Source organism: Gouania willdenowi, chromosome 24 (genome assembly GCF_900634775.1).
Source record: "Gouania willdenowi chromosome 24, fGouWil2.1, whole genome shotgun sequence".
In the NCBI taxonomy this organism is placed as follows: Eukaryota; Metazoa; Chordata; class Actinopteri; order Blenniiformes; family Gobiesocidae; genus Gouania; species Gouania willdenowi.
The window spans coordinates 4639951-4658286 of record NC_041066.1 but is presented as its reverse complement, the minus strand read 5'-3'; the positions used below and the strand labels follow the sequence as shown (position 1 = coordinate 4658286).

At 39.9% G+C, this 18336-nt stretch overlaps 1 protein-coding gene across 1 annotated transcript in view; it reads left to right on the top strand.

The window, feature by feature from the left end:
- Positions 1 to 11523, top strand: part of map3k5 (mitogen-activated protein kinase kinase kinase 5) — an 87211-nt gene extending 75688 nt beyond the window's left edge. Inside the window, exons 22-30 of the mRNA XM_028439334.1 lie at positions 230 to 407; positions 1248 to 1416; positions 1487 to 1672; positions 4718 to 4823; positions 4900 to 5140; positions 5225 to 5337; positions 8288 to 8409; positions 8521 to 8597; positions 10459 to 11523. Coding sequence (XP_028295135.1) covers positions 230 to 407; positions 1248 to 1416; positions 1487 to 1672; positions 4718 to 4823; positions 4900 to 5140; positions 5225 to 5337; positions 8288 to 8409; positions 8521 to 8597; positions 10459 to 10519 — 1253 coding nt within the window. The 3' untranslated portion in view covers positions 10520 to 11523. The remainder of the gene's footprint in view (positions 1 to 229; positions 408 to 1247; positions 1417 to 1486; positions 1673 to 4717; positions 4824 to 4899; positions 5141 to 5224; positions 5338 to 8287; positions 8410 to 8520; positions 8598 to 10458) is intronic.
- Positions 11524 to 18336: the final 6813 nt, after the last annotated feature.

Genomic DNA, 18336 nt, shown 5'->3' with positions numbered 1-18336 from the left:
TTATTGAAAGCGTGTTGCTTTTTTTATTCTCCTGCTGCTGCTCCCCTTTTCTGAATCTGACCTTTTGAAAAACTGAAAATAGTGCACAACACATGCTCTCAGTTCTGACACATACGTACAACCAAAAGTGAAGGATGAGATTCACAAATCTTCTCAAGCTTCTAACCTGCTGCTACCAAACGAATCCTTGCAGCTTTTCTGTTTCATCGATGATGGTGTTTTTTGTCAGAGTACCTCCGTAGCATCTCCCTGCCGGTGCCGGTGGTGGTGGAGGACACCAGCAGCAGCAGCGAGTATGGCTCGGTCTCCCCTGACAACGACCTCAACACCAACCCCTTCATCTTTAAGCCCAGTGTCAAGTGCTACAGCGAGCGAGATGTCAAGGGTCCAAGGTCGCTTTTTCTCAGGTAGAGCAAGTGCACGGTTGTCATGGCAGCTCTTTACTTAGACTTAGACAGTGTTAACAAGACACTCAGCTACACTCACGGAACTACATCACAGGGTCAGAAAAGAGTTGGAGATCGCACGTTTACCATCTGCAATATGTAGAATGCAAAGATTCATTGATGTAATTTTTCGTGCATGGCAACACGATATCCTCATTCTTTTTGCGCGACAGGAACATTTTTTTTGTGCTGCTTGGCACAAAATGTTTTCATGCTGCACGGCATGAATTTGTGTGGCACTGCTGGTAGTGAATTGCAAACTGACGTATGTCAATGGGATTTATCACCCTAACCATAAAGAAAGAGTGAAAACTACATCACAAAATGATCATGTACGTTATTGTGGTTTATTTGGAATTGATTTTTTTTTTTTTTATTTAATTGTAGCATCTTTTCTCCTATTTTATTTAATTACATTGAAGACTGATGATTGTGTAATCGGTGAATGGATGTTCATGTAATGTTTTTATTTGTGTAGGAGCCCAGGAAGACTAGCTTTTTGGGGATCCTAATAAACAATAACCCAAACCTTGAAATGTTCTAATAAGTTGTAATTGCACAAAAAAAACTTCCAATTCGAATCATGAGTTTGAAAGTCCCGCAGCACGAAAAGAATGCAGAAAATTTGCTGGCGCGCACAAAATTTTTTGTGTCAGTCACGTTTCACAGTAAAATCTCGTTGGAGTACAAAACAGCCGCTGCTCAGACTACATTACAAACAAGTTGCTGGTGGTTGTTTGTGCAGCAGATGTGAAGTGTGTGTGCAGTACTTGGATTTGAAATGTTATCCTGTCTCCTCAGTATTCCCGTGGAGAACTTTGAGGACCACAGCGCTCCACCTTCTCCTGATGAGAAAGACTCTGGCTTCTTCATGCTTCGAAAGGACAGCGAGAGACGAGCCACGCTGCACCACATCCTGACCGAGGATCAGGACAAAGTGGTGACCAACCTGATGGAAGCGCTCACACAGGTGAAAAACTCAAAACCTGATGAAGCTGAAACAGCGTCAACAATCCCATGTGTTGCTCATTGTGCCGCAGGGCTCGGAGGAAACCAAGCTGAAGCCGCCTCACGTCTCCATGCTAGTGGAGAGTCTGGCTGAGTTTGTGCGGATGGCCGACAGGAAGATCATCGCCGGCACTTTGTCTCAGCTTAAACTTGAGCTGGACTTTGACAGCACGGCCATTAGTCAGCTGCAAGTGGTGCTGTTTGGCTTCCAGGACGCTGTAAGTGTGAGAAGAACATGATTAGAATCAAAACGAGAAGTTATTTCATGCAGGAAACAACATCCTACATATTAATAACATTGACTCATTCAAGTCTCACACATGACATTTCTCACGCTGAGAAGTGATAGATCTCCCTGCACATTAGTGACATAGACTATATATAAAAGACATTAGTAATCTATGAATGGATGAGCTGGCATTAGCTTTCGTTCTAACTCTGCTAGCCTTTTTTGATGCAAAATCATCAATTACATCATTATACGACTTTTTTGTGCAATTGAATGATTGATGTTGATGATTGCAAATCCAGACAGATGTTTCTCATGTGACATAGTGGATCTGAAATATGTTTTAATGAGCTCCAGCTTAGAAAAATTCCTCTTTCCCCTCGCTAGCCATCATCAATCTTACTCTGACCTGACATTAAAGCTTGAGAGCCCTGATTATTGATCAAACTGGGAAATAGAAACCACAGTTCTACTCATGCCTTTTCTACCAAATGTTCACTGGACGTTATTGCGTAAGGATAAAGCTGTGATCACACAGTGACTATTGTAACTCCAGGCAGCATCAGGCCCTCCTCATGCTTTTCTTCTCCTTTTGGGAATTCAAGACAGCAGAATCTGTCAGGAGTCATCACACAATCTGTAAAGCGTCTCATCATCTGATCCCACCCTCAGAAATGCAAATGCAGTGTCACCACAGCAAGTGCTTGTTGTTTTTAGGGATGTGAGGGGTGTTGCATAATAGTGGGAGCAGCTGCAGCTCTAGTGCCCCCTGTTGGTCATCAGTGCAAACTGATCAGTGTGGAGGAGTCGCATCGTCACGTTTTTGTAGTTTTACATTCATCAGCTTTGATGTTTGATTACTAGTCCATCCTTTTTACAATCATTTTCTTTATTCTGTCTCAGAGAACACAAACTTTATTCTTCAGGGCATTTAGATATACACAGAACTTAGGACAAATGGGAGTAATCGGTTATTATATTATTGTTTGTTTTCTTTATTATAGATCTTTATTTGAACAAATTAACAGAAAGACAGAAAACTAAAATAAATGAAACAACAAAACTAAACATGTTCAATAGGAGTGAACAAAAGACTTCTTCTGCGTCCATGATGACTAATTAATAAAAGGGTTACAAAGTTTTATAAATGTAAGGGAGATTGAGTAGCGGGAGCAGGGAAAAGCATTTGCCTCCTGTTTTAGAAACCAGTCACAAGATAGCATGTTCACAAGTTGCACTGCAACACTCAGTAACTTGTACGACCGCTGACTGTGATCATCTCTGCCGGTGCCAATTTCCGGCTCTCATAGGGCGCTTGGCGGGGGTACACCCTGGACAGGGCGCCAGTCCATCACAGGGCAACACAGACAACCATTCACTCTCTCATTCACTCCTATGGGCAATTTAGAGACTCCAATCAATCTTACAGTCATGTTTTTGGATTGTGGGAGGAAGCCCACGCAGCACGGGGAGAACATGCAAACTCCACACAGAAAGGACCCAAGTCCACCCCAGGGCTTGAACCCAGGACCTTCTTGCTGTGAGGCGGACATGCTAACCACTAATCCACCGTGCGCCCTGACTGTGATCAGTGTTTCAGAATTCTCCTTTGTCCAAAAGTGACAGTGGAATGACCTTTTTACAAGTGAGGGACGCAAAAGAACAGTTTAAGGCAGCGATTCTCAATTGGTGGGTCACGGACCTGTACTAGATTGGTTGCGGACAGCTGGTCAAAAATAAATAAATAAATACTTAATGTCTCCAGTTGAGACCAGTTGAGAACCCTTGCTTTAAGGGAAAGTATTTGTCCCAGTTCCTAGAATAACGCAAACAGGATGATAATACAAAGTTAAAATTATTCATTTAAAACCTCAAGTCAAAATAAAAAGGGTTGGATATAAACTACTGTGAATAGGGGATCTAACAAAAGACTCATCCAAAAACACAAATAAAAGCAGAGAAAAAACTAAACACAAAATTGAAAAACTATTTTCCCTAAACTAAAGTACAAGCAGAAAACACAGTTCTAAAAACCAATTGTCTGGCTTTGAAGATTGGGAAGAAATGCATGACGGTGCAGCTGTCAGTGAGCAGACGGCTTTTTAAATACGTGGAACAACAATCAGTATAGATCAGCAACACCTGTGTGCAAACAACCACACTGGACAAACAGAAGAGTAGACTGACATGAGACAAAGATCCACACAATGACAGAGCACTCACTCCACTGTACTTTCCATTACTGTCATAACATAAATATTTAAATTTTCTTTCTCCACTGCTGTTTTGATGACTGTGTGTCAGAGCACGACGTACACACACACACACACACACAGGAACATTGTATAATTAACAATACAAACCACACTGGCCTCAGATTTCTGATGGTTGGTTGAGAAAGAGAAGCAGGACATTCTAAACCAGAGCTGCTAAAACAATTATTATTCAATTGAAGATGAAGATTTTCAGAAAGAATTCCTTCATGTCAGGGGCCATGTTCATCAAGTTTGACGTCAAAATTAGTAACGGTGGGCACACTCGTCATACTCAACCACCCCATAATGCATTGCGAGTGATCACAGCCAGCTAAAATCAAACATTCGCTTTTCAAAACAAAGGCATCTCTTTTTCTTCCATTAGTAAATAAGGCTATTGTTTTCAAGTTCACCATGTGTTTCTGCGAGTTTTATGGATCAATTGAGCACATGTTGATATTCAACTTGGTCACTTTCTCGCTTAAAATGCTTTCAGAACTTTCAAAGGTGGAGAATCAACGGTGATATTTAGCTTTAGTGTGCTTCAGGTTTTTGTTGTTGTAGGTTCCAAATGCATTTTGGGAAACTTGGAAGTATACTTCTGTGGGAACGGTCATCATCATAATCGTATTTAGTATCATATAGTGGACAATATATACTCATTGAGTTTGTAGTGTACAGTACGTTAGTGGGCCATTTTGAACACAATGATAATTTACATTCAGTTTATTGTGGGAATATTAAGGGGCTTCTGATTGGTTTATTATTTCTGTCTCTAGGTGAACAAAGTGCTGCGAAACCACAACATCAAGCCTCACTGGATGTTTGCTTTGGACAACATCATCCGTAAAGCCGTGCAGACAGCCATCACCATCCTAGTGCCAGGTAGCTTCTTCTGGATCTTCAACATATGGCTCGCCGCACACGGATCGGCTGATTGGTGAATATTTGTTTTATTCAGAGCTGCGACCTCACTTCAGTCTGGCATCAGAGAGCGACGCGGCCGATCAGGAAGACGTCGACGGCGATGATGCAGAGCCGCCCAGAAACAACACCCATCAGAGTCGAGCTCCACCCGTGTCCGACGACACAGTGGCCACGTCAGGAGTGAGCACGCTCAGCTCCACCGTGTCACACGAGTCGCACAACGCACAGCGCTCTGTGAGCATGGAGCTGGGCCGCATGAAGCTGGAGACTAACAGGTAGACGCCGACATCAGCAGCTCTGAGAGGAAACCTCTAAGAGGAGCTCACTTTCTTTATTTCTCTCCTGGTGTTTGGATCCAGGCTGATGGAGCAGCTGCTGGAGAAAGAGCGAGAGTATCAGTCCATCCTGCAACAAGTGCTGGAGGAGAGAGAGCAGGAGATCCGACTACTGCGGCTGCGATCTGAGCCCACAGGTCTCTGCTTTACACCACTAAGTACACTCTGTCCACCTTTAATTCATAGATGGATGAATATGTTTAGATGCTCAGGAATAATAAGGATGCACCAAAAACACTGGTTTTGTTGCATCTTTTCACCCTCGTGTCACAATGGGATTCTGTCTGGCTTACAGGCTGCAAAGTTTAAAACACTAGAGTTTCCTAAAGACTTTAATGTGCTTTATTGCACAAAAATGTATATTGTCAGGTTCAAATGACAACATGCATTCATGTGACGACAACCGCAGCACAGTGGGAATAATTCAGTTTATTAGCAGATTTATGCATAAACTCTATGTACTTTAGATCAGACAGTCTGATTTTAAAATAACATAGAAATACACAACAAATATACAATAAAATGACTCGAGAAAACATACAGAACAAGAGCCCTCAGAGAGCACAAACCTCTGCCAAGTTTAGATCAGCTCATTAAATTTCATTTAAATCCATTCAGAATTTTTTTTTATATTCTACTAACAATTATCCACATTACGGACGGACTAACAAACGCTGGTGGAGACATTACCTTGTTGGCTGTGGTAAAACAGAAAAATGTACAAAAATGACAACACAAATACACAACGTTACTAATTTACCATAAACATCACTATTAACACAAAACAACAATCCAAACAAAGCCAACAGTGTGCGGCCTATGTCCCTGTGAGGTTATCACATCGATTTTTCCAAGATAATTGTAAAATTCTTTAAAAGTAGCCAAACATACATTAATCCTGTAATGCAGGTGTGGCTAAAACGCTGATCATAATCGACCTATTGTTGTCCGTGTTCTGCAGGCCGGCACAATGTAAACCACAGAACTAAAGCAGGTATCGTTACTCCTGCTTGTATTGAATTGTTAATAGCGATGCCCAGGAAGTGTGTGCACCCCTGCTTTGAGGTATATGTAAAAGTTAATGACGAAATATTAAGAATTAATTTAATTGAGGGAGTGTGCATTTATTTAATGCATCACAGGAAGAAAAAAACAGAAAATCCCATATGACATCGCCTGAAATCAGAGGGTTAAGGATCTGCAGAAAGGTGTGTGTTTGAACACATGGAAACACTGAAGTACACCATTACAGTGGTAGACGTGGATCAACTGCAGTGGTGGGTAGTAACGCATTTATTCTGTTACATGAACTTGAGTATTATTTGATAAATTGTACTTTTAGGAGTAGTTATTTAGCAGATACTTTTACTCAAGTAAATATGTGAGAAAATATGTTACTTTGGACTACATGCATGTCGTTGCATCAGTTTGTGTATAAATAAATTCAGACGAGCAAAGACGCAGCTCTCTGTCAGAGACATTATTAACCAATCACACCAGCAGCAGCGAAGCAGGACGGAGCTGTAGCCCCGCCCCTTCCACTGCCTCCCTTCACCTCACTGTAGTTCAACAAATACTGGCGTCTCCTCCAGAAAATGTGCAGTTACACCCTAATGTAATGTAATGCACTTCCTACTTTGTCAGCCCAAAATGGTGGAAATCTCGGCTTTTAAGAATTCCACTTCAAATCTCAGAAAGCGTGATGTAAGTAGACTGAAAGTGAAGTGTTACTCATGATAGCAAGGCTAACCATGTACTATGAAGTGAGTTAAAATATTTATACAACACATTAACACTATGAGTACTGCTGCTCAACCCACCTCTGTTGGTTGCCTATAGCCTGTTGCCTGGTTAACTATAAACCGCCTTTTAACGGGTGTAGCGGGGCCAGTTTTAATGCAATGTAGGGGATACAACTAGATAACCTAAGGAATAAACACATACCAAGCATATCATGCTAGCTTATCACCAAGAGTATGAAGTGGGGCTAAAATACTGTCTCTTTCGATGTTTTTCAACCTTGGGGTCGTGAACCAATGTGGGATCGCCTGAAGTGTCTAGTAATAATAAAATGAAATAAATTACTGATTAGAATTATATATTTATTATTTTTTAATAAAAAAATATTTATTTTTATTTATCTATTTTCTGCAACTAAAAAATACAATACATTATATCACAGAAATAGACATACAGTGCAGGAAGAGGCAGAAAGCTCAAATTAAAACACCACAAACAATTTTAAACAACTGTATTCTATTTCACTTTTTCTAATATAAATATATTTCAATTTAAAATGCAGAATAAAAAATAACTGAGCACATATTGTCACTTTATACACTAATCCTTTCTACTCTGTATTTGTAACACAGTGAAACAAATATGATCAAAAAACAAATTTTAAAGAAAAAAAGTTTCTGGGGTCGCCAGAAATTTGTGATATAAAAATGGGATCATGACCCGAAATAGGTTTGGAACCGCTCATATACACACTTCATTATGTCCATTACTTTTCTTTTTTTTTTATGCAGGCTACGTTTTTTTTATTTTTTTTTTATGAATATATCCAGGCCTCTCATTCAGGGAGTGATGGTTTGTTTTGGAAGTAATAAATTGCTTTTAAAGTTACTCACTACTTGAGTAGTTTTTTCACATGGTACTTTTTTACTCTTTACTCAAGTACTTAGTTTTATGGAGTACTTTTACTTCTACTTGAGTAATTATATTATGAAGTAACAGTACTTTAACTTGTGTATTGTTGTTTACTCTACCCACCACTGATAGCTGCTCAGCATGCTAAACGTGCAGTGACCTTGCACAGATGTAACAGATGTAATCTCACACACACCAAGGAAAAAACAATAAACATTCATTGCACTGTTGCACTATGTAGCATTTGCACTGCTGTACATTTGCACTGTAAGTAGTTATTTATGTGCTTTTAATTTAATAAGAGTTTATTGTTTTTGGGGTTTTTTTATGTGTCATAACATTATTCCAACCTGCTACAATTTTGTTGTATGTCTTGTCTTGTTTCAATGAAACTATCTATCTAATCTAATGTGACTGTGTTTCACTTCCTTGCAGATTCCCTCTTGTCTTCAGAGGATCAGCAGGAACACAGGAGTACACCTGCACAGAGACATGAAGATCCAGAGCTGAGCAGCTGGCTGAGGCTTTACGGAGCTGACCAGGACTCCATAGACCGGGTGTGTACCTGCTTTCAATTCAACACACACGTCTCTGGAGGTATTATCGATTCCAAATTATTATTACTAATTAACTGATATTATCTATTCTTCCTCTCATTTTGTCTCCAGATACTAAAAGAGGAATACACTTTGAACAACATCCTGCATGACGTAACAAGAGATGATCTGAAGAGTTTAAGACTGAGGTTGGTCTGTTTCCTTCTAATTTCATTCGTCTGTTTTTGGATTGTGTGTAAAGATTTTCCTGCTGAAAACTGGGCATGTGGGACGTGGAGTTTGCATGTTCTCCCTGTTCACCCTGATTAGAGATACACACTGACTTCTGTAGACGCACCAAGGCTGAAACAAAGTGTTGGATAAAGTGACTGTAAAACCAAGTTGTGAAACCATGTAACCATTACAAATTTAATATCAACCTTTAGATCTTAGGTTCCCAAAGCGGGTACGGGTATCCTCAAGGGTACGCAAAATGTCATAGGGGGTACGTGAATGAATATTTTAAAACGCTGTGACAACATTGGAAAGCAGAATGTAAATAGAGCAGCAAATTCTAATGCTAGGTTAATGCTATTGCTCAGCTAATGCTAGGTTAATGTTATATAAAGCTAACGCTAGGTTAAAGTAAATGCAAAGTCAATGCTAATGTTAGGCTAATGCTATTGCTAGGCTAATCCAAGTTAATGTTAATGCTAGGTCAATGTTAATGCTAGGGTAATGCTATTGCTGGCCTAATGTTAATACTAGATTAATGCTAGCTAATTCTAATGCTTAACTAAGGCCGGACAACTCTGGACAGCACCTACATCCTCACTTGCATTTTCTTCAGGAAATGCAAATATTCTAGTTATTATTTTGTATTATTCCTCAACAGGATAAGTAAAATTCAGGGACAAATTTTACTGTAGTTCTAGATTGTATATGACATTATGTTTATTAAGCATGCAGGAGGGGTACGGAACTGTGAAATGTTTGGGAACCACTGCTTTAGATGATTGTGAAATTCACAGAAAGCCAGAGTGGGTGTCATGTGCTTCTGTTAAATGACGTTAGTTCATGAGAATTCCCTATGTATACAAACTGATTACTACAGTTTGATTTTTCCCTTGAAGTCAAATACAGACATACTGTATTTTTATTTGTAACTAAACAACCTAAACTCTTTCAAAGTTTTACAGTCAACTGAAAATGTTTAATAATTGTGTACAATTTTAAATCAATTATTAAGGTTTAATTATTAAAATGTATTCTTATCTTAAAGGGGAAGTGAAACACAGTGCTCACTATGTGCATTAAAACAAGAAAAAGAAACATTAAATTATCAGTGATTTACTTTTGCATTTACCACATGTAAAATCTCTTCTGTTCCGCCATTTTGGCTGTGACGTCGAGTAATTTTTTGGTAATAACAAGTCCAAACTTTTAGGGTCCGCACATTTCACACTCCACTACATTTTCATTCTTTGTGAAAACAAATGCAACTTTTACCTTTCACTTTAATAAATGTGACAGTTGCAGAATAAACACAGTTTATCTGCAATAACGTGCTAATTCAGTGTGTCGTTAGATAATTTTACAAGATTATTGGAGATTGATTATGGTCAGATTTGTAACTAATTGGTTTCTATTTTTTTATCAGATTTTTTATCACTAATTTTGCTTAAGTGGCTCAACCTTAGATGTTCAACTTTAAGCAGTGTTTGTCATGACTGTAGCCTTTTTAGCTGGTAATGTGTAATAGATGCAAGGACATTGTGGACTATTTAATGGGTTTTGGAATCTCCCCATATAGTACTTAACAAAGGTCCGCCACAAATCTTTAAATAGTCACCACTGTCAGTATGTGTCCATTGATTTCACTTGTACTTACGTTTAATAAGGAGCATCTTACAGCCAAAGCTTGGTTTTTTAATTTCCAGTTGTTCTAAAGTCGAATTGCTCCAAAATAAAGTGACTCTATACCCAAAGTTTAACTGTAATTGGTGTCTGTTGAATGTTAGGCTACTACATGTTGATTTAGTCTGTGTGTTCTCGTGTGTTTCCTCTCAGAGGTGGTTTTTTTTGTAAACTGTGGAAGGCCATCACGGACTACAGGCAGAAGCCCACATGAGAATTTCCTCGGACCACTCAGTGAAGCACAGACTTCAGTCATTGACGACCTCAGCGTTGTCTCCTTTACCTCAGTATTCACTGGCTAAGAAAGACTGGCAGGAGACAGAACCAGCCTTTGTACGAGCAGCTTTCCAGGAATCTCTCGGAGCTTTTTGTAACTTTTGGAACCAGGATTTTTGATTGTTAGGTCATTTTGAAATGCAGGAGCCGCTAAAGTGCCACTACAGGTAGTTGTGTTATGCCTGGATGCTGCAAAGCCTTTGTTTCAGTTGTGTTGATAATGAGAGCTGATGTTTAAACACCTATTTAAATGCCTTTTTTAGAAAGTGTCCAAAAAACTTACTGTTTGCCGATGTTTACAAGGTGACTGACATTTTTAACACAAAACTGTAGGACACAAAACATCTGATGTCTTTGACATTGCCTCCTATCACTACCTTATTTAAATGTGCGTTGATTTAATGTTTATGCTAATTTGAAGGACTTATGTGCATTTTTTATTTTCCATTCCAACCTTATTTAAACCATAAGTGCTTTTTACACATTTCTTGTTACTTTATGATTCGATGTTTTTCATTTTTAGAGCCTTAGCTTGTAAATATTATTTTATGAATAAGAAATTCAATGTGAATGAGATTAATGAGTGTCAGGGACTCACTCCATGTGGATGGGACCATATCAATGACACTCACTGACATCTTTGTGTTTTCTAATGTTGCAAAGGTAATATTAAAATACTATATAACATAAAGATAGTCTTTATCACATTTGTGTTGGTTTAATTGTGGAATGCAATGTGTGTATGCGCAGACAAATCTGAGATTCCAAAAGCTTTTAAAAGGAGTCTTTGCCTTTATCTTTATAACTTCTTTTTTAAAGTTTTAATGATAATGACAAACATGGGGATAGCAGTGCAAGCAGTGTGTCTGTTTGGTTTCACATGTAAAACACTGACATTGTTGTTACTTTGTTGAAATAAATCTATTGTGTTAAAACTGTGAATGTTGTATTTTTCTCATAGATTTAAAAAGTTAGCTTCAATCATTCATGCAATGGATCTCCATCCTGTACACTAAACCTAAGGCCTCAGTAACCACAAAAAATAACATCCCAAAGCTTCACACTGCAGAGGGGAACCAGACAAGGTTGCCCACTCTCACCTTTGCTCTTTGCAATATTCGTTGAACTTCTTGCAGCAGCTGTTCGTCAGAATACTGTTATTAAAGGAATCCACTCATCCATTTCAGAACACAAAATTAATCTTTATGCAGATGATATTTTACTCTATTTGGAAGAACCCCAATCCTCATTAGAAGAAGTATTTCATCTAATAAACAGCTTCTCTAAATTATCAGACTATTCAGTCAAAATCATCAATCCTTCCATTAACAAAAAAATCATTAAACCCGGCAAGCCAAAACCTACAATACCCCTCCCCCACAAATACAATTAAATATCTAGGCTTGAGTATATCACCAAACTCAAATGAATTAATTAAACTGAACCTGGATCCGCTGTAGGATAAAGTCACAGATGATCTGCGAAGATGCAACAATCTCCTCATCTCAATACTTGGCAGAATAGCCTCAGTTAAAATGAAAATCTGACATAAAATAAACTATCTGTTCTCTATGATCCCACTGAAACCACCAACACAATGGTTCAAAAGATTAGATTCTGCAATTACAAAATTCTATGCTTGGAATAAAAAACCCAAAATAAGCTTTTTAACCCTACAAAAAAATAAAAGCGAGGGTGGTTTAGAAGCCCTTCATTTCATGCATTATTACTTAGCAAACCAAATATTATATTTAACAGAATGGCTCAAACCAAATGAATACCACAACTCCTGGCTAGAAATAGAACAGCTGGACTGCATATATATAAACTCTCCCTTTCATCAAACGTCATAATTGCTTTAAAAACCCACTGATTGCGTCCACCCTGACTGCGTGGTGGAAAGCCCTGGACATTACGAATGTTCAATTAAAAACTAGCATGTCTCCAATCTGGCACAATCCCAACTTTTCTGGGGGCTCTCTTTGCGGGGTCTTTGCGGGGTCTCTCCGGGCGCTGCCGGCCTGGAAGGGCGTGGGGGTGCCTCTTCCCTTTGGGTGTGGCTTGGTGCTTGTCTCGTTTCCTGGTTGCCTTGGGGGCGTGTCCGGGGCGGCCTTCTGCGCTGGTGTGGGGGGTATCCACGCTGGGGGGTGCTGGCATCTGTGCCGAGGTTGGGGCAGGGTTGCTTGGCGCTCCAGGATGTTGCTGTTTGCTGGGGGGCGGCTCTAGCTGTTCCGGTGGTTGAGGTCAGTATCGGCTGCTTGGTAGGTCTGTCCTGCTATCTGCAGACTGGTGGGTGGGTCCGGAGCGCCTTTGCCTGGGTGCTGCTGCTCCGCACTGGTTGTGTGCCATTGGGGTGCCTCCTTCCCACTCGTGCGCTGAGGCTCTGCGGTGTAAACATCATTTACTGAACAACAAATTATGCAGCGCATATATTCAGTAACCAAACATTGCAGAAAGAGAAAACAGATAAATGCATTAGGCTATTACATTTATTGATGCAGATTGTTCAGAATAGGATGCCTATATAAACAACATGGATGTCCTCTATGCAGGGCACTATTTGTAAGTGCCCCAATGATGCAATCTGATTACTGAGAACTCAAAAGATTTTTGAGATTAGAACAAAACTGTCTTAAGAGCTGAACAGCTATAAGCTCTATTAAAAACATGCTTTAATAAAATATATATATACATATTTAAAAGCTTTCTGCAGTGCTCGAGAGAACACTCTTACCAGAAGGCAAGTTCTTTGCAGGAGGATTTTAATTCTAATGTGACTCAATGCATCACTCAACATAACATATGTTCCCGCAGTGTCTTTTCATTCTATACATTACAGAGCGAGTCGGGCCTTCTTGGAAGTTAAAATATCCACATCAATCCTGGCCTTGAGTGGAGATATGGGATGAGAACCTCCAAACATCAGACAAAAATATGAAATGCTGCGGCTTTGGAATAAACTTGTAAAGATGTCTGATCAGACTGACTAAAATGATTTTTCATTTGGATGTTACTCACTTTCATCCCTGGGCTAAAACACTGAAAACTGCCTTTCCTGTACTGTTTTTACACAATTGGCCTAAAATCTTGAAAATGTACTTATTAGAAGTTATATGTGTACTAAAACACACTAGTTTAAGAGCCTATGTTGCGACATTTTGAATGCACGTGATTGATGACATCACATAGCCTCACTGCCTATAAACATCCCATTGTTTTCTATTGGATTTGATTTATACAGCAGTTTATAACCACTGAGAAAGTCCCAAAGCGCTTCACAATATCAGCTCATTCACCCATTCACACACCAATGGAACTAAACTGCCATGTAAGGTGCTAATCAACCACTGGGAGAAACTTTTGGTTCAGCGTCTTGGCCAATGACACTTTGAAATATAGACTAGGATCAAACCCCAAACCTCTGGATCAGAAGACAACCCCTCTACCACCTGAGCCATGGAATCTGTCCTCATTTTGTATTATTTAATGTTTAATAGCATTGTGAACGGAATGTAGAATTGTCTTTGGTCAGGCTTTAAGGTAAAAATCAAACATCCCCTTTTCAAAATAAAAACATTGTTTCTTGTCTTCCACTAGTTTTAACACTTTTGTAAATAGGGCTCTTGTTTTGAAGTTAACCAGAAGTTTTGTCAGTAGCACAGTGGAGGGTCTCTGAAAATCTCTGAAATGTCGACATGAAATGTGTTTCCGTGAGTTTTACGGATCAAATGAGCACATGTTGATATTCTAATTGGTCACTGTCTCGCTTAAAATGTTTTCAGAACTTTCAAAGGTGGAGAATCAACGGAGATATTTAGTCTCAGTGTGCTTCAAGTTTTTGTCGTAGGCTCAAAATGCATCTTGTGAAACTTGGAAGTATACTTCAGTGGGATGGGTCATCATCATAATCCTCCTAACCATACTTATTGTAAATAGTGGACAATATATACTCATTGAGTTTTTAGTGCATAGTACAGAGTATGCCATTTCAAAAACAGCCTTGAGGAACCAAGAAGTAGTTTGAACAAAGTTTGAATCAGTTCTGTGTGGTTGATAACAGAAGTGGATTGTCCTCACCCTGAGCGTCTCCCTCAGTGAGTCCACCTCTCCAACCAGCTCCTCTCTCTCAGTTATTAAGTGCCGAAGCAGCTCTGACAGACAAGAGTTCAGGTTAGACAGCAGGAACAGCAATAGATTGGTTATTTACTGAAAAACTGTAGTCTCCCTCACAGTAGCTCTGGCACACAAATACAAGTCTATGACTTTGATGTGGTTCATTTAGTAAAACAGGGCCTACCTGCGGCTCCTATGGCAACATCAGAGTGGGGGCTCAGGTTGAGGGAGGACCTGTAATGCTCCATCAGACTCAGCAAAACCAAAGTCATCTCCTCTCCAACTCTGTCTGCTGCAGCCTGAGGCTCCAGTCCGCTGTCTCTCTCCTGCCAGCTCTGCTCAGACAGAGGCAGTGAGGCGGGGCTGCCCAGACCCACTGCTGCTGCCCTGTGTGACGCTGTCGTGGTGTTGGCCTCTGACGACGTCACGCTGTTGATGCTGATCAGGGCCCATTCTGACGGGGCTGGCAGCTTCTGGTTCCAATCGGTGATGGGAGATGTGGTGCTGTCGGCTGGTGAAGGTGGTGGTGGATCATCTGCTGAGGCCATGGCTGCCAGCTCAGCTTGGGAGGGAGTGGTAGGAGGAGTGTGGAAGAAGTCCAGAGGGGAACCTGAGGGTGAGGAAGAGGGAATGTACAGTAAAAGCAGGTGTATGTGTGTGTGATCCTTTATTTACTGTCCTAGGCAGCCTGATGCAGGAAAAAGCATCTACTGCCAACATCTTGGCAGGCCAAGGCAACATCAAAGAAAAGAGTGTTTCCAGCAGCCAATGATGGGATTACATCCTTGAAAACCCTCCTGTACTGATGATAAATCTAGTGTGTCATCTGTTGCTGTGAGCTCAGCTCAGTGGGAATCCTGCACTAAATAGAGCTGATGGTTTTACCAGGTGCAGATCCTGTAGTTCACAGGGTTTGTGTGTGTGTGTGTGTGTGTGTGTGTGTGTGTGTGGTGTCATATTTCCCCGCTTTCTTCCTTGTCCCCGTTTTGTGCTGCAGAAAATCTGCAGACTCATCGAACATCCGAGACAACAGAGGCTGCAGCTACAGCTCAGGAGAGACGTTCAGCATGCAGAGAGATGACGAACAGCTTAGCTAGTTAGCTCTGCACGGCAAGGACAGCACGCATCAACCAATGACTTGGATAGCTTCATCACATCTTTAAAAATATCTTGGTTACATGCATCTAATATGTAGCAATAATTGAAGAGAAATATCATTGCACATTAATGTGGAATAAATCAAACAGTGTCTGTTTAAAATCCTCATTTTCCTTCCCGTGCAGGATTTTGGTCATCAAAAGCGTATGAAATGATCCATAGAACTCAGATATAGAAAGTGGACTGACACCTGCAGTTCGTTCCCTTGCTTTTTGCAACCTTAATGAAAGTTGAAAAATATTGTTGAATAATTTGAGGAAAATTGCAGGATTTTCGAAAAATTTTGAGTTCTATCAACAATTTGCGATGAAAAATTGCTGATATCATGTGATATAAGCATGGGAAACTGTGAGTCCTCCATATATAGTGGAGTCTAACTGTTTTTTTTATTTGGAAGGACTAAGATATCTACAACTGAATTATGGTAGTCTGTAATTTACACAATGATTTATGTTTCCTCTGTCATTTCTGCTTTCTCCTGCGGGCCACATTTTAAAATGCAGCTCGAAGAGTACAGGTTGAAAACCAACATGAGATGGTAATGATGATGATGATAATGATGATAATGGGCCATTGTTGATATGTTGGACTTGTGAATCAGCCGCTAGTGACTGAGGCAGCTCATGAGCTCAAAACCCTGTCTCTCTGTGGTGGCGTCACCAGTGAAAGAAAAGCAAAGACACAGGGCACAGTTGAGCCAGTTTGACGAGCATTTCCATAACGCTTCATTTCATCTTTAGTCACTGTTCCCTGCATTTGTAGGACACAGCTGGATGAAGCCACAAACTGTGATTGTGTAAATGTGCTCTGAGGCTTTTTCTGTGTTCCCTCTGAAGACATTCTGTACTTGCAATGGTTCACAATGAGAACCAGGCTGCTAATAGTAAAGGATTAAGCAGAATATAAAATACAATGAAAGATAAAAGATAAATGAGGAAAGCTTTGTGGTTTTGACGTTTAAAGTGAGATAAAGTGAGTCCTCCAGAAGCAGGAGGACAGTGGTCTAAAAATAATTTGACATGAGTCTGAGAATCAGAGTGAAAAAATGAACATCTAAAGAGAGATTTTTATAGTAAAACACACCACAGAGTGTCGATCACTCTGTCATTTTATGTTCCGTTCCATTGTAGTTGCCCATGATCCTGCAGAGGAGGGTATCAGTTCCAGATGTTTTGGTGGCATCCTAGTTCGCCATCTGCCCCTCCAACCACCACCAACACTCACACACACTACATTCATACTAGGCAATGTGGGTGAAGTGCCTTGCCCAAGGACACAATGACAGATACCACTGGGATGACTGCCACCCCACTGTGACACCTGTAATTCTCAGTGGTCTCCCATCCAACTACTAACCAGGCCCAGACCTACTGAGCATCTGAGATCTAATGAGGCTGGAGCATGGCAGAGTTTGTCCTCCTATTAAAGCCACACCCATTTTATTACAAGCTGCTTTGTTTTATTTAATCTCAGTTTGTCTCGGATTAACGGATTGGATCAATTTGTGTGATTGCTTAGAGATTGTTGATGGGAATCAGTAGTGCTGTACTGGAGGCTGGTCTTGATCTCTGTCTTGGTTTCTGTCCCAGGAAAGTCTTGGGCTGTTTGAAATGGCACATGCTGGAGTATACAGTATACAAACTCAATGTAGTGTTTACTATATACCATTACTACTAGTTTACCTAACATCTTTGTCTTTCTGCGTGGATGGGTATTATTATTATTATTGCCAGTGCTGTTTTCATTTCTATTATTATTATTCTTTCTTTCTATGTCGCTCTTTGCCTTCTAATTGCCCTATGGAGATGATTCAAGTTTTTTCTGATTTTGATATCATTAGGATGATGAGCGTTCCCACTGAAGTATACTTCCAAGTTTCTCAAGAAGCATTTCAAACCTACAATGACAAAAACCTGAAGCACACAGAGGCTAAATATCTGCATTGATTCTCCACCTTTGAAAGTTCTGAAAACATTTTAAGCTAAAAAATGACCAAGTAGAATATCAACATGTGGTCATTTGATCCATAAAACTCACTTACGGGTAAAAAGATTTAATTCCGAGAATGAAATGTGAAAATCTGAGATTTTCAGCGATCCGCAATTGTGCTATTAATGAAACTTCTGGTTAACTTCAAAACAAGAGCCCTACTTTCAAAAGTGTTAAAAAACTAATGGAAGACAAGAAGAGATGCTTTTGTTTGGAAAAGGGAATGTTTGACTTTTAGGTTGAAGCCGGTACAGCACGATTTTACATTCTGCTAATGCATCATGAGTATGACTAGTGTGCCCACCGTGCATACTTAAAAAATATCCCGATATAGTATACATCCAGGTATTTCTCACATACTCACTCTTTTCATACTAATGCTAACGCACTACATCCTCATTTTGACATCACACTTAGAATGAGTAGTACGTTAGTGTGCCATTTCAAACACAGCCCAGGTGCTAAAAAACAAACAACCCTAAAATTCAGACTAAC